Source organism: Pelecanus crispus, chromosome 3 (genome assembly GCF_030463565.1).
Source record: "Pelecanus crispus isolate bPelCri1 chromosome 3, bPelCri1.pri, whole genome shotgun sequence".
NCBI lineage: Eukaryota > Metazoa > Chordata > Aves > Pelecaniformes > Pelecanidae > Pelecanus > Pelecanus crispus.
The window spans coordinates 21,038,627-21,056,021 of record NC_134645.1 but is presented as its reverse complement, the minus strand read 5'-3'; the positions used below and the strand labels follow the sequence as shown (position 1 = coordinate 21,056,021).

Genomic DNA, 17,395 nt, shown 5'->3' with positions numbered 1-17,395 from the left:
GATTACAGGATACCTCCAGAGTTAAGAATTCACCCCTGAGGAATGCTCCTAACTCTGGAGTTGGTTTCTGGTATATCTCAAGTAGACATAAATGCCATAATGATTTGTGGAAAGAGCTCTTTTACCGAGGTAGATCTGTATCATACAAAGATTTTCAAACCATGAGCGCCACTTTGTCCCTTACCCCAAATCCAGCACATTACAGTCCCCAGGTGCTGTTTGCAAAAAGTATGTAGAGGATCTTTCCAAAATTATAAATCCAGTGGAATAAAAACTAAATGAAAAATAATTAATTTTTAAAGTAGGTATTTTCTTACCTACAGGACTGCATAAGACCAGCAAGGCTCTGAAAGAATCCCACATCCTTTTTATCCTTGAGGTAGTCAAGCATTTTCTGCAGTAAACACAAAGAATTTATGCAGAGAATTAATATTTATACTATGTGTTAATCTAGTTAATACTATATAGATTCTAGATTACTAGTGATGCTGCTGGTTTGAAATATCTCTAATATTTAGAAACCAGATAAAAGAGTCTTGCAGAGAAAAATCCTGGTATCAAAAATAAAACCAATATTTAATGCTCATGTCCTTTACAGAAAACAAGGTCATCCATTTTGGATATTCCTTCCTAAAACATGGAAAAAAAAGATAGCAACTAAAGTCATCAGAGCCAGCAGAATGTACTGTTTAATATAAATACAACCTTGCCACTACTAGGCCACAAATTTGTATTGACATTACTTTTTCAACACTGGACTGGGCTTGTCATAAGCTCAGTTTGTTTTAGATTATGTTAGCTGCAACAGCATGTTAGTAGTCATGTGAGTATTTTTTTAAATTTGTTTTAGCTTTATTGTAGGGTGTAACACCCATCTGATAATAAATAGACTTGCAATAACAAGAAGTTATTCAGTGGAGTGAACTCTGATTCTAGAATGCAATGTGTTGTTGAGTGAAGATATAGGATGATACTAGAGATCCCAGTTGTGAACAAAAATCACAGTGCTCAAAGATAAGTAAGTAGGAATGCTACAAGAATTCACGTTGTGAATGAGGTAAAAGTCTTTGCAAATAACAAAAAAAAAAAAGGAAAAATGGCTAATAAGTAACCTCAAAAATGAAAAAGCACATAAGCAGACAACGTTAACAAAACATATCAGCATAAGTAGACCCAAGATCTCAGAAAAAGAACACCCCCATCAACAACACCATACTAATCAATGCAAAGAACTCCAGAGGATGATGATGATGACAACTTTTCACAACCACTTCTGTACCTCTCCCCCCACCCATACCATTCTTCCCAAGGACAACTGAAGAGTTGATCTTAGAACCTAAAGGAAAATTGGAAAGGTGAGCATAACACCAGAGAAAACGGGTGAAAATGAGGCAACTGAAAAAAATAGCAATTCTAACTGTATTACTGATGCTTCTATGTTATAACTATGTAATTTAGACTAGTAGTATTAGTATTATTGTAACCGTACTAATAACTGTTTCCTGCATTCTGATTAGTTAAGATTTTATCAAATAATTTTTAAAAGTTTAGATTGTAGCATTACAAATTCAGATTAAATAACTATGTACAAATGTCATGATTTTCCTAAGTAATTTAATATCATGACATCGCAAAGAACTGGCAATGGTTCAAGCAGATACTTTTCTGCATGATTTGTGGTCTTTCTGGTCAATTCCTGGTAATGATAGCCCCTGAAAAGAACATTATTTTTGGCTGCATTCAGCTGCTTCAGTGGTTGCTTAACTTGTGACCTTAACTGTTCCCAGTTGTCTGTATTCTTCAAACTGTCCTACAGCAACGTAGTAATGGCAGGTACGAAGCCTTCTGGACTCAGGAATCTTCAACTAGTACAGAACACTGAATGTACTCTGTATCAGCCACTTCTCTTTGGCATGGCAGAATGTTAACCTACCAGACTTGTCCACTGCTCACCATGTTGTCTTACTATAGATTAATAAATCAAGTCCGAGTTCTCGGTTTTTATCGCCAAGACTCTCCATGGCATAAGCTAAGGACTTCTGAAGTTGTGTAACATTCTTTTTGGTGAAGACTGGGGTCAGCAATTTTGCTCTACTGGCTACAGGACAATGGCAATCTCCCAAGAAATCCTTCCCTCCCACAGAATTCCTCTAGAAGTTAATGATTTAACATAAAATTTCCCCCTTTCAGCTTAAGTGCAAAACAAGTTTCTTTTAGCCTTGTATTCTGTCAATTAATTATATGTATACGAAGAAGAAAAATATATCTAGCAAACAAGGTACTTTTGTACACTATTTTCTTCTGGGAGCAAGAGGATAAACAGCATCTGACAAATAGTCACATTACATAATGCACTACTACAGAAACAATGACCATGGTATAAAGATCTATAGTGACTAGAATGGGTGAAAATAAATTAGTGTCTTACCTGTTGAACAGTAGAATTTCCTCCATTTAAGATGGCAATCCCTAGCTTTAGGGTAGCTGCAACCATTGGCCCCATCTCACCTTAAAATTATTTTAAAATACACTTTTAGATCATATATAAAAATAAGAATGTTCTATTAACTTATCCGTACAGTGGCTTAAATGGTAATTTATCAGGAGGAGCCTTTTTGTTTCTCTTGTAAAACAAACCTATTTTTCTTTTGTGATCTCTAGTGTGACAATATTTTCCTGAATGTCTACAGACGTAGTGTAATGTATACATAGCACACAAAAGAAGCAAGATACAAGACAGGAAGAACTGCGCTCAATGAACATAAATCATGTTTCATTCGCTAGATCATCCAACAGTTGATTTAAGCCTGGGTGCACAATTTCAAGCTACCTTTCAAGTTTAACAATGTGTCTCCTCTGCATGTCAGTCTAGATATTTTTTTTCCTGTTTCTTCAGAAAATGGCAGTGATCCAAAGCATTTAGTTACAGTAAATGAAATTTGTAAACAGGGATTTTTAAACCATCACTACTGTAGAAACAAATCACAGAACAGACAATGAAAGCATCAAACCGTAGAGTAAGATGGTGTCTAAGGGACAAAAGCATCATTTACACTTCTGAAATATTTTATCAAAGCACACCAAGAAAGTAGATATTTGGGGAGTGAGTGGAAAAAAAAGGACCAAAACCTACACCTACTTCAGAACTGCACACATCCCAGAATTTGGGGGCCTTTTTGTCATTGCATACTGCTAAAGCTATGAACTTTTTCACACTTCCTCTCAATCATCTCTAGAAAAATTAATAACAACAATATTATATTATAACAACAACAACAATGACCTCAGGAGAATTATTCATTACACTTTTCTGGATTATCTGTCAATAATTTTTCTCTGGGTGCATTTTGAAAGCAAACTTTAGTGCCAAACATCTGCAGGTTTTGCCCAATAAGAATTACAATAATTTCAAAGATCATTAGAAATAAGGTTTAATAAGTAATCTACACAACAAAACATTACCTTTACTAGCACTGATTGTCTGCAGAACCATCTCAGCAGCACCCCGGTCATGCAGTCTGGCTTGTTGATACAGAAGTTTTTGCTTTTCCATTTCTTTTTCCTGAATAAAAATTCCAGTCATTTAAGATGAGGACTTCAGTCACTATCAGTTCTCCAAAGGTTTTTGGTTTTCTCTTAGTATATGGGCTCTATGGCAACATCATGGACCACTTTAATACATACAAGGCTACTGAACAGATATTTAACATGTTCAAGTAATATTGTCCCCTTGGTATTTTTCTTTAATATGCTTTTAGCAGTTTATCTGAAAAGAGTCATCTCAATTGTAAATCATTAGGTTAGTTCAAAGCCCGTGTTCATCATATATATACTGCATATATCAAACTTGCACTTTTGTGCTGTGTTTTTGTGTAATAGTTCATACTCTTAAGAGTCTTCCATAGCATGACCATAACTTCATACTGCTCAGTATGCGGCTCGAGTTGCAAGTTGTTGATGAATACCAGAGTAAGAGAAGCATCTCGGAATTTTTTTCAAAACATATCATTATATTACAATATAGACTACCCACCCTACCAACAGAATATTTGATAGAATATACTGTGCTTTTATATTTCGCATTCTTTAGCGGCAACAAACAATACTGCATGGCGTTGCTTGAGCAATGGTGAAGTTTGTTCTTTATAATTTAAACTACTACCAAAAACATAAAGAAGAACATAAAGAGCAAACATAAAGGCACAGTTAATTCCACACGAGTTTGATCTTTCACCAAGTTAATTGAAGTTTGCTGGAGAATTGAGGATGACTAAGCAGTATAAGTTGCAAAATGGAGGTTGCATAGAGCCCTATGACAGTGAGTCCATCGGATGGCGTGGTAAAAAGCTTACTCAAAAGGAACATGACACAATCAGTATCATGTCCAAAAACACAACGCCCAAGACATGTATGACCTAAAAGCAGGAACAGCTGCAGCAGAAGTAGCCAGAATGACAGCTTTGCTGCCATAAACTTTCCATCCAAGTTACGGAAAAAAGACATTGGAAGATGGAAGAGGTTTAAAAAATGAAGGCTTGCTAAATAGAGGATATGAATAATAAATTAAAAAAGAAGAGGTAAAAAAGGGAAATATGTTCAAATGAATGAAAAATAAACCTTTAACTCAAAAGCAAACCAACACAGACATTTATGCTGTTACCAGAGAGTTCTCGCCGAGGCTGGCAAATTTGTTTCTTAAATCTTTGATAATATCGTGCTGCGGAAACAAAATTCATCAGGGTTTTTTTTTCACACTATTAGCTCTCCTGTGGTTAAATTGTATCTTTCTTTTTTCTTTAAATTATGTGACAGATCTAGATGGAGGCACAAAAAGGAAAAAAAAAAAAAATATGGCAGCTTTGCTTCATATTTAGCCATGCTAAGGTTTGAAAGTTTTGCCTTCATGTTTAAACCTCTTCCTGGGAGTTCAACAAAAACAAAACAGAAACATACACACATACACCCACCCCACCCCCCCCCCACACACAAACCACCAGAAAATCATGACATCACAGGTTCAATATAGCTACAATAAAATATTTTCATTTGCTTCAGATGCCACTGAAAATTGATCAGTTTCTTTTTTCAAAAGCTGTTCCCTATTTCTAGTTTCTTCTAGTTTTAGACCCAACAATCTTTCATTTTTCTTCCATTACAAGACTTATTATTCACAAGCCTAACATAAGCAATACTACTTTCATTATACAATATTTTTTTGAGAAGTTTATAAGAATGCTTACAGTGAGGATGCATCTGCATAATCTATTGACTAAAAGAACAGGTATGCACACTTCTTGCAATGGCACTGTAGAAGAACAGTAGAAACAGGCATTGCCAAACAGCTTCAAGTGAGAAGAGTGGCATTTTCCATGGAAATCAAGCTGTTACTAGGTAACTAGTAACAAAACAGACCAAAAAAAAAAAATCCACCAACAAAAAACACCACAAACATTTCTTCTAAAAGCAAACATTCCTTTGATGATAACCCCCAAAGATCATGGCTCCTTCTTCAGCTTGACAATGCTTTTTCACTGTTGCTTTCTCCATGCAATGTTAATGCATATATATATATATATATATATATGTACGTGATGGCAGCGCTGATATGAAGTGGGCCACCCATTCCATACAAAGTATAGTAAATTAATATAGCTGCTGGCTGGTCAAGGTATCCCCGTTTCTCTAAGATGTGCTTACTACTAACAAAATAATTAGCCAGTGGTCTGAATTTTCTGTCATTCACAAAACCATCACAAGACTAGCAAAAATAGTTAATACTAAATGAAACATTTAAAGTAATTCACCAGATTTAAAAAATAAAACAAAATTAAAAAAAAAAAACAACAAACCAAAACAAAAACACCCCCCACCCCACCCCCAAACTCAAAGAAAACCAAGTCTATTTTGTCTTGGGTGTTTTCCATTTATATGGGAAAAAGCTGACCACTTAGAAATATATGTACATGTATTCCCGCATTATAGACCTTCTCCAGCAACCTACCAAACCAAGGAAACTTTTTCATCACACTCTTTGAAAGCAGAGACTCAAACATTTTCTGCTTCATTCTATTTTTTTTGTTTTTTAAATTGTTACAAGCCATTATTATACCTCACTGAGTTGAAGTATCCTTTCTATATTGAAACTCATCATTATCCAGATTATCATACAACAAAAGGAATTCTTTAAAGTACAGATGGTAAAATATAAGAGTAAGGTAAACAGGAAATTTAGAGACTACTAAACTGCTAGCACATAAAATAATTAAAATACAATTGATCTCAAAAGTTAATTTCATAATAAATGAATGGCCATTCTAAAGCTGCTTCTCCGCCACCTGCTGTGCTTTCTTCTATGTACTCTTCCGTAGTTCAGGAATACTGACGTGTCTCAATTCCAGGCATCTATAAGCCTTCCATCATTTTATATTACTTCCATGATACAGTAAATACTTCTGAAAATGCTTGAAAGTGGTGCCTAAGTATCATCTCTGAAAATGATAAATAGGTTGATAAATTAACTACCACATTGTTAGATATATGCAGTCAGTGGCAGTCTGTTAGCAATTTTTTAATTCCTCAAAACTACAGCTATTTATTTTGAATGTAATAATTCTTTACAAGACTTTAGAACACTGGTAGGCTTCCTGTAGTAGGGGATTTATTAAATATTATTAAGTAACCATATGCTTTTATCTACTCTACCTTAACTCAATGACTTCATAAAATATGAAAATATTCCCTGCATTCATCTTTATCACTGTTGGTGCTAAACAAATAATTACAATAAAAATAAAATGTAGCTAGGAAAAACATGCATGCAAAAAAGGCTGTTTTGTTTTGATTGGCTGTAAACAACATTCAGCTTTCTTTTCTGTCTAATTTATATTAGACAGAAACAAATATAATAATATATATTTGTACAATATATACACAAATATAAAATGTTTTGTAATGTGATGAGATGAGAGGAAAGGAAGTAACATTGATCTAAAAAGTAACTGCGGAAAAAAAGAGAACTGAAGAGGAACAAACCATCTTATTCATGAATTTTGAACAAATTTCAGACAAGATAGCAAAAAGCTGTTATATGCTTCATAATATGAGCTGAAAAGACAGAATTATAGCAATCATTCATCAAAATTATTTCTTGCATTCACACCAATATTCAGAGAAAGAAGTACTAGTGTTCTGCTGACTCTCCCCAGTAATAAAAGCCTGGGAGGAAAAAAATTTATCGTGTCATATCATTAGATTTTATGACATAACTATATTACTCAATATCAATAGTCAGCATGGTAATCCACATGGGCACAAAGTAAGGATTGTTTTATCGACATTATTTTTCGCATTTCCTAGCCTTTGAATAATCTGTATTAAAAACTTTAATGTTATATTACAAATATAATTTGTTCATACAATATATAGTTATAAAACAAACAAAAATACCATATACTAAACTAAACAAAATACTACTCTGTGTTAAAATAGCATTAAATCTGAGCTACGAATGCACAGGAATAAAGATATCCTGAAATAAAACCTTCACGACACATTTTATTTTGTTTTGGTTAAAATGTCTCCATTTCAGCTTGCAGCAATATCTTTACTGATGTCATCATGTTTATACTGTCATTCATTTGGCAAGGAAGTTAGTTTTGTTTCCTACATACTGCCTCCACATTCTTGCCATGCTGATGAGATCACTCAACATATTCATTCCTATTCAAGTCAATATGAACTGACATAGTATTGAGTCTCTAAAAGGACAAATATTGTATTGGGTGACTTTGAAATCCATGTATTCTCATTTTCCAGTTTTTTTCTCCAATGGTACATAGGTGTAAAACTACACATTACTTTCAAGCTGTGTCACCCTTTCTTGTTTAAAGTTGGGTGACAAATCTGACATTTGAAATAGCTGACATAGATGTCTAACTCTCTGTAGGAATAATAAAAAAGGGGTAATGGATTGTTTAGAAGATTCCACTGTGACTGGAATTGAATCAGTTAGCTGGAGCAGAAAATCTTATGTACAGGGATAAGTTTGGTAAGATTATTATGTAATTACTGCATTAAAAATAAGCAAAGAACCTGGAAGCTACAGACAGTCACTTAATCATTGCAATGTATTTGTTCTTCAAAGTACATCACTCCTTTACCCCAGGACCACCAAAGGCCCTGCCTTACATCGATCTCAACCAGTTTTGTAGTGCTACAGCAGCGAAGCATGGAGTGCCAGCTGGTGTATTAGTTGAAAGACAGGGCAGATGGATGTCTGGGAGTACTATTGAAAAGTACCACACTAATGCTGGTATAAGCAGCAGAAACAATGTAGGGGGAAGAGATGCTAATAAACACAGAAGATCAGAAGCAGCCAGAGGACAGAATGAAAGATTTTAACAAATAGCCTTAAATCATCATTTATCACTAAGCCCCTGAACTGAAATCCAGAGAAAAGCATGGGTATATTATTCGCTTTATAGAAAAGAAATTCTCTACAAGACTTTTGCTGCACATTTCCCATAGTCAGTGAGAGGTTATTCACATAGCCCTTGCCAGATAGGCAAGAAACTGAAACAGCTGACCTTATAACAAATAATGTATTCATGGAACTGACCCTATGTTATTGATATTATAAACTAGACTGTGGGGAATAAAAACACTGGAAATAAGCAGGAGCAAATGAGAATTGAAGGGCTGAGCGTCTAGTAATGGACACCATAACTTCTCTAACTAGATTAAAGACTTTTTTTTTTCTTCTTTTTTTTGCATAGAATAAGAAAAAACAGAGACTGATGGAAATAGGATGGTGGGGAGCACAAGGAGAAAAAAGAAGGAAGGTCCTGGCATTAACAAATAGAACAATATCAACACCATCAGTATGTAAGGAAGAACAAAAGAACTCTACCCCCCTTATGACAACATGTAAAAACTGATCAAATCTTCCTTAACCCTAGGTTTGTGGTTTTGTAGTAGATGTAGTTTATCCTGGGAAGAGTATAGGGATGCTGCCCAGTTGGGTAGGGATGGGTTCAAGAAGGCCAAGGTGTGTCTGGAGCTGAACTTGGTCAGGGATGTAAAGGATGGGCTTCTACAGGTATGTCAGCCAGAAAAGGAAGGTCAAAGAAAGCGTACCCCCATGATGAGCAAGACTGGCAACCTAGTATCAACAGACGAGGAGAAAGTGGAGGTACTCAATAACTTCTTCACCTCAGTCTTCACTGGCACCTCTCTTCCCACACCTCTCGAGTGGATGGACTGCAAGATAGGGACTGGGGGAGATAAGCCCCTCCCACTGTAAGAGAAGATGAGGTTTGTGGCCACCTGAGAAACCTGAACATACATAAGTCTATGGGGCCTGATGAGATGCATCCCAGAGTCCTGAGGGAACTGGCTGATGTAGTTGCCAAGCTACTCTCCATGATTTTTGAAAAGTCATGGCAATCAGGTGAAGTCCCTGGGGACTGGAAGAAGGGAAACATTGTGCCCATTTTTAAAAAGGGAAGAAAGGAGGACCCTGGGAACTACTGACCTGTCAGCCTCACCTCTGTGCGTGGGAAGATCATGGAACAGATCCTCCTAGAAGCTATGCTAAGGCACATGGAGGACAGGGAGGTGATTCGAGATAGCCAGCATGGCTTCACCAAGGGCAAAAGTCCTGCCTGACGAACCTAATGACCTTCTATGATGGAGTGACTGCATCAGCGGACAAGGGAAGTGCTACGGATGTTGTCCATCTGGACTTCTGTAAGGCCTTTGACACGGTCCCCCATGACATCCTTCTCTCTAAACTGGAGAGATATGGATTTGATGGGTGGACTGTTCAGTGGATGAGGAATTGGTTGGATGATCACATCCACAGGGTAGTGGTCAATGGCTCCATGTCCAGATGGAGACTGGTGACAAGTGGTGTCCCTCAGGGGTCCATATCGAGACCAGTATTGTTTAATATCTTCATCAATCACACAGACAGTGGGACCCAGTGCACCCTCAGCAAGTTTGCAAATTGACACCAAGCTGAGTGGTGTGGTTGACGCGCCTGAGGGATGGGATGCCATCCAGAGGGACCTGGACAAGTCTGAGAAGTGGGCCCACATAAACCTCATGAGGTCCAACAACCAAGTGCAAGGTCCTGCACCTGGGTCGAAGCACTCCCCAGTATCAATACAGGCTGGGGGATGAAGGGATTGAGAGCAGCCCTGTGGAGAAGGATTTGGGTGTACTGGTGGATGAAAAACTGGACATGAGCCAGCAATGCGCACTTGCAGCCCAGAAAGCGAACTGTATCCTGGGCTGCATCGAAAGAAGCGTGGCCAGCAGGTTGAGGGAGGTGATTGTCCCCCTGTACCCAGCACTGGTGAGGCCGCACCTGGAATACTGTGTCCAGTTTTGGGCCCCTCAATACAAGAAGGGCATTGAGGTGCTGGAGCGTGTTCAGAGAAGGGCAACAAAGCTGGTGAAGGGTCTGGAGCACAGGCCTTATGAGGAGTGGCTGAGGGAACTGGGGTTGTTTAGCCTGGAGAAGAGGAGGCTGAGGGGAGACCTCATCGCTCTCTACAACTACCTGAAATGACATTGTAGTGAGGTGGGTGTTTGTCTCTTCTCCCAAGTAACTAGCGATAGGACGAGAGGAAATGGGATCAAGCTGCACCAGGGGAGATTTAGATTGGATATTAGGAAAAATTTCTTCACGGAAAGGGTAGTCAAGCATTGGAACAGGCTGCCCAGAGAGGTGGTGGAGTCACCATCCCTGGAAGCGTTCAAAAAAACGGGTAGATGTGGCACTTTGGGACATGGTTTAGTAGGCATGGTGGTGTTGGGTTGATGGCTGGACTGATGGTTGGACTGATGATCTTAGAGGTCCTTTGCAATCTTAATGATTCCTAGTTTTTACTTTCAGTAAAAATAATCCAGCCACCAAGCCAGGAAACACGAAATTGCTACTCTACCCTTAATTGGATTAGTGGTGGACTTGGTAGTGTTAGGTTAATGGTTGGACTGGATGATCTTAAAGGTCTTTTCCAACCTAAACGATTCTATGATTCTGTGATTTTGCCCCTCTGTTCTGCTCTGGTGAGACCCCACCTGGAGTACTGTGTCCAGCTCTGGAGTCCTCAGCATGGGAAAGACATGGACCTGTTGGAGTGGGTCCAGAAGAGGGCTACAAAAATGAACCGAGGGATGGAACAGCTCTCCTATGAGGAAAGGCTGAGAGAGTTGGGGCTGTTCAGCCTGGAGAAGAGAAGGCTCTGGGGAGACCTTATCCACCTTTCAGTACTTAAAAGGGGCCTGTAAGAAAGATGGGGATAAAATTTTTAGCAGGGCCTGTTGCGATAGGACAAGGAGTAGTGCTTTTAAACTAAAAGAGGGTAGATTTAGTCTAGATATAAGGAAGAAATTTTTCACTATGAGGGTGGTGACACACTGGAATGGGTTGTCCAGAGAGGTAGTGGATGCCCCATCCCTGGAAACATTCAAAGTCAGGTTGGACAGGGCTCTGAGCAACCTGATCTAGCTGAAGATGTCCTTGCTCATTGCAGGGGATTTTGACTAGATGACCTTTAAAGGTCCCTTCCAACCCCAACTATTCTATGATTCTATGTATAAATAACTTATCGTGTAGTTGTGGAGAGTGAAACCACAGATTAGATTGCATCCATTCCATTATGGGTAGGAAAAACTAATGAGAAACACATTTTTGCATACTAATTGGAATGTTTAATTCCTAAGAATTGATACATTGATCATGGAGTCTGACCTTAATTCGTATAATTCTTTAACAAAAACAGTTACTTATTGTAAATACATGGTATATGGTCACTGCATTTATGCGGGTTTTGTGACAGTGAGGGTAACAGTGACCATCTCTGATGGGCTAGAGCCTTAAGAGCTTGCATTATTTGTAAGTACTGAAACTTGCAAGTGTTTCTGTGCCTGAGATAAGTGACAGCACAATGTATCATTTTGAGAAAAATCTAGTGAATACAAAAGTCTATCAACAAAGTTGCTACCAGTAACAGGGATGAAGAAAACTGACACAGGAAGTGTCGTATCTCCCCCATTTCTTTTCTTCCTGTGAAGTGCCAATTTAAAACAATTGATTTGAAAAAGATGAGCTAGGTTTTGATTCCTTTTTTTGAGTTCCCATCCTACACGTATTTAGAGCACATTAATATGTAGCAAACCAGTAGAGCCAGTGACTCAAATGCAAAAACCTATATGCATTCAGCTAGTGAAACACTTTGATTGGAATTTCCTATCAGACAGAATCAATGGGGACAGTGACACCAACTCTACAGGGAGTCAACTGAGCAATACGATGGAATCAATACGATAGAAAGTTAACTTAGAGACAAAGGGCAAGGAGCAAAGATAATCATAGTAATTCAAAGCAAATACTAGCAGGCAAATGCAGACAGGCACATAGTAACGCACAGACAACTTTATTGTGGGTGTACATTGTGACCTCCCTACTGCCCACACAGTGATCCCAATATGGATAATTTGTATAAAAATGAGACTACACCGCATGATACACGGGCATAAAAATTGCCGATAAAATATGCTCATCGTTTTTATCACGTTCTAAGCTTGCCCAAAGATCTCTGTTGCTCTGACTGTCAAAAGATTCAGGACTTCAAACATCACACATTTTTAAAGTCTAGAGGAGCAGTAGAGTTTTATTCCCATACAAACTGAACAGTCAGTCTTTTCACATGCACACAGAGCATGGAATAAAAGAACTGCCTTCAACATTGAACTTTGAGATAGACAGACTGACAGAAAGAAACACACAAATGCACACATGCACACACACAGCTAGTATATATAGTCTCATATCTTTACAACTGTTTCCTGTCATGTATAACGGAAGCAAGGATTATTTATTGTTGTGGTTTTTTTCCCTGTTAAAACACTTCTCAATCAGCAAGACAGAAAATTTTCTATGGAGCATATAGCATTTAGTGTACAGTAACCAGGTAGGCAGAGTGACAGACATGTAGTATTTGATTAGCTGAATTAATGGAAGAAACAAAGAAGAAACTATACTATTAGATTGCTTCTATACTTCTTATGGGGTTTTGTAATATGTACTTTGTGTTTGTGGCAATTGCAATACAACTTTTTGTGAGTCTGTGAAAGCATTCATCTTCCAGTATAATGCCTTTATTGTATGAAGGTGGAACAGATCTGTGCAAACTTTTGAAGGAGTAAGAGTGAAGTTGATCCTGGAATACATCTTCTCTTTCCACAGCTGTATGGGAAACTCTTTCTTTTGTGAATTGAATGTTAATAGAAGCACTAGCAAACAAAACACCAAAATCATCTTGCTCTTTCCAATGGAGAAGGTTATAATTGTTCCCCATATTGCCATAGGCAATGAACTTTGAAGCTACTGACTGGAGTCTGACCATCAGCTAAATCTGTGCATTCCCAATCTCAAGTCAGTCATCTCTACTTAGTCTAGCTGCCATTGGCCACAGCACAAATAACTATAAGCACCTCAGAAACAAAAATTAGCTACCCCAGACACCATACCTCCTCTCAGAACATCAGCCTTGCAGTGCTATCAGCAAGCAGCCTGAGTCAACAATGGGAACTGAGACTTCTACCTGCATGAAGTAGGCAAGTAGGCCGGTGCTTAAGCCTTGGGCCACCTTTTCAAAACAAATGGTGAGACTATCATGATGAGACACAAAAGACTGTGTAAGAAATTTTGTCACGAAAAAAACTAACATTGTGAAATTTCAGAGCCATTGCCTCTATGTTTTTAGAGAAAACATGGAACAACTAGGAATCACTTCAGGTATGGAATAGCTATGGAGTTTCTATCAAATACTATCACAATGAAGGCTAAAGACTCAGTCTGTTCCAAAGGATCTGAATCATAGATAAACTACAATATAATTGATGCTCTCTCTGTGACAAACATTGGAAACAGAATTCAACTGTATCAGAAATGCATCTCTGCTAAGATACAGAAGTCCAACTCCTTTTCCTTAAGAGCCAAATGATTTTAATCATTCAATTTAAATTATAACCTGAAAGAAGGTAACTGATGCACAAAAGGCAAGAACAGCAAAACAATATGAACAAGCCAAATGACACTCTGTTTTCCCCAAAATGGCAACGTAATTTTATATGACATATTTTGCATAAATATTTCTTGGAGTCTTTAAAAAGAGTTTGTGCACAAGAAGGGTTGGTAGAGATGTCATGCTGAAACTGAATGAAAAGTTAAAAACGTTTTCAAGACCCTTTAGTTGAACTCATCCAAGATGTTGGGCCTAAAAGAATCACAAAATTAGACCCAGACAAATACACACATATTTTTTTGTTTTACCTTGCTGCGTTGTGATCCTGTCACCTTAAGGAAGGGCAAGGACAAGAAGCGAAATAGTAATAAGAAAAAGAAGTCCAAATTTTTTTTTCTGCAGGTGACTGACCAAATACATACACAGAATTGTCTTTTGAACAGATTAATACATTACTTGAACATAGGTTTCATAGCTACAGAGAAAATAAAAATGAGAAACAAATAAATAGGATCTTCTCTCAAAAGATAAAGTTGAATGCTGAACAAGGAATTTAAGTAAGGAGCACTAATAAATCCCTTACTGATAAATTTGTTCATTCACCTCAATGACTTCCTATTTACAAATTTCCACATTTATAAAAACAAGACTTTTGATATCTAACAAGCATGCATGGGCTAACTGAAAAAAGCTTATAGAAATAAATATTCTTTGTTTAGTCAATGATACATCATACATAGCATTTCAAGGAAAAAAAAAGAAAAACAAAAGCACTGAAATTTGGATTCATACTTAGATATTTACCAAGAAACAGAAATTTATATATTGGGTATACTAGCTGTAACTCAACCGGACTAGAGTGATTATAAAGAAATTGGTATTGGTATTCTTTCTAATTTCTGTATACAGCCAAATAGGGAATGCATACTTAAATAATTCAGTGTTATCTCATGCAGCATCATGTAGAAAATATACAGAACATCTGATGTGTACAATGGGAGTAAAAGTAAACATGCCCCAAACCACTCCTCAATCACCAAAACAGTACAGGTAATTCTATACCAAATCAATCAGTATATTTAGAAATACTTTAAAGAAATAATAAAAGCATGTATTTCATGTTTCTGTGTTTTAGTAAAGATATTAAATATAAGTATTAATTGATTTGAAAGATACAAGAACTTTTAATGTCATAATTATAATATGCTAAAATAAAATATTAAAAATATTAGCAAGCTAATTCCCTCAGTGCCCCTCAGAACACACAAATTTCTTGTAAACTCCATTTTGTTAATGGAAAAAGAGAGACAGATCCCAGAGCAAACACATGACAAGGACTCATCTCTCACTCTTGTAATCAGCTCATGTAAGTGTGCTTCCTTATACAGCGATGATCACTATAAACTCAACATTAAACAATCATAAATGCAGATTTCCTATTCTTGACATAAGAAAAAGCTTGGCAGTATTGATGAATAAAAGCTTGCCTTTTACTAAGAAGCACTAATAGATGTGTGAACATAAAACTACTATACGTAAATGACTACTGCAAAAGCAGTATTATTACAGTATTTTAACCATTCAAACTAAAGGTAGGACGTGATACTTTACAAGATACAGCCTGTTATCATCAGACTTCCAGAATAAGCTACTACCCATAGTATTTCTCTTCAACAATTTAAAAGTTCAAGTCAATCAGATAAACATGTAAGATCTAATAAATTACTCTATATAATCTTGTATTATGTGATACTACGTATGTTTTTGTTTTACTACTATGAATCTGGGGACTCATATCTGCCAATCCAGCTTCTGACATGCAGTTCACCGGCATAATAAGCTGCAGTAAGCCATGAACCAAGAAACATAAATGTCAGTTGGAAGCTATGAAATAATGTCTTAACATGACAAGAAAAACAAAACAGAATTATAATCTTACTTCAAAACTTTTCACTTCTTCTTCACCATCATCATCATCTTCATCATGGCAGCTCTGATACCATGTAGAAAGAAAACATTTACCAATAAGTCTGGGGGGGAGGGGAGGCCCAAGCCTTCCTTCACTTTACACATAATTTCTCTTGATCTTCTTCATTAATTTTATTAAAATAGAAAAGACGGAAAAAAGTAGCAAAAATCTTACCTTTGCCATAATGTCAGCATAAGCCATATACAGGAAATCTTCTTCCAATTTGCTGGTTAACAGAGAAAGGAAAGGGAAAATGAGGAATATTAGACCCATTTTAGTAGAATTGGAGCATTAAAATATTTTTAAGGACCTTAATCTTTTTTAAAGGATTTCTATGTGCATAATTAATTACAAGTGTCTTTTTGGAAAATGAGAACTTGAAAGCCACCTACAAACACAGTGCTCAGAAATTCATAAACACCTTCCAAAGAAAAGAACATAGTTAATTTTTACATTATACGTAGAATATACTTGTATTTCCCGTTCAGAATAAAACTGTCAATAGGGAACAGAGACAGAAGAGAGAGGTGTAGTAAGTCCTGAACGCAGCATCCATAGCTGTGAAAAAAGTGCATAGGAGCATCTATTTGGCTCTAGAAAACTCCTTACATCTCATTATCAGTCGTGTTAAAATCTCTTTACATACCACAGGCTAGAGAGGTTTGAGAGCAACTCAGACTCACCATACGTACATACTCACGCTTTGGCCTAGCCTATGGAATCTCACTTGAACAGAGACATGTATAACTTCAAATACAGGAGTAATCTGAAAATCTCCATACACTCTGCAGTCTCTCACACCATCCCTACCATTTTTCAGTCAAGGCTGTTCGACTGAATAGCAGAATAAGTTGATGTAAAGGATCAACTCTTTTAAGGCTTTCATCTTCTTCCGGTGGTTCCTCCCCAGGTTTCTTTAGGGAAAAAAAGATTTTAAAAGTATATTCAATTATCTATAGTGAAAAATGTTTTATTCTGTGCAATTTATTAAACATTAAATATTCATATATGTAATTTTGATTTGGACAACCAGGAGGAAACAAGTTACAAGCAAAGTATGAAAAGCCTGAAACCTGACCATTTTTATGACCACGAAGACTTACAAAGATGATACCATTTGCAAAACTTTGGATTTCCTCTCCTCACAAAAATTAACACTCTTCCCTAGATTCTGAAAATAACTTCAATCTTTTACTGCTGTTATCCAGAACGAGTGGTATCAGACACCATCATTTACCATTATTATTGTCTGTTCCTCTCTATGTTAACAAGCTTCATCAGCTAAAAATTAGAATCCTCTGTTCCAAGTCTTATGACAGGTACAATGTTCACTGAAGAACTCTGGGAGGCTTTGAGGGAGAAGAAATCCAAACTTGAAGCTCACCAATAC

General features: G+C 36.9%; 1 protein-coding gene across 1 annotated transcript in view; it reads right to left on the bottom strand.

Annotated features, from left to right (window-relative positions):
• Positions 1–17,395, bottom strand: part of RYR2 (ryanodine receptor 2) — a 456,789-nt gene that overhangs the window by 51,265 nt on the left and 388,129 nt on the right. The window contains exons 78-84 of the mRNA XM_075706907.1: positions 16,816–16,919; positions 16,180–16,231; positions 15,976–16,029; positions 14,345–14,368; positions 3,463–3,562; positions 2,429–2,508; positions 318–394 (exon numbers count right to left, since the gene is read on the bottom strand). Of these exons, the coding sequence (XP_075563022.1) occupies positions 318–394; positions 2,429–2,508; positions 3,463–3,562; positions 14,345–14,368; positions 15,976–16,029; positions 16,180–16,231; positions 16,816–16,919 (491 nt within the window). The remainder of the gene's footprint in view (positions 1–317; positions 395–2,428; positions 2,509–3,462; positions 3,563–14,344; positions 14,369–15,975; positions 16,030–16,179; positions 16,232–16,815; positions 16,920–17,395) is intronic.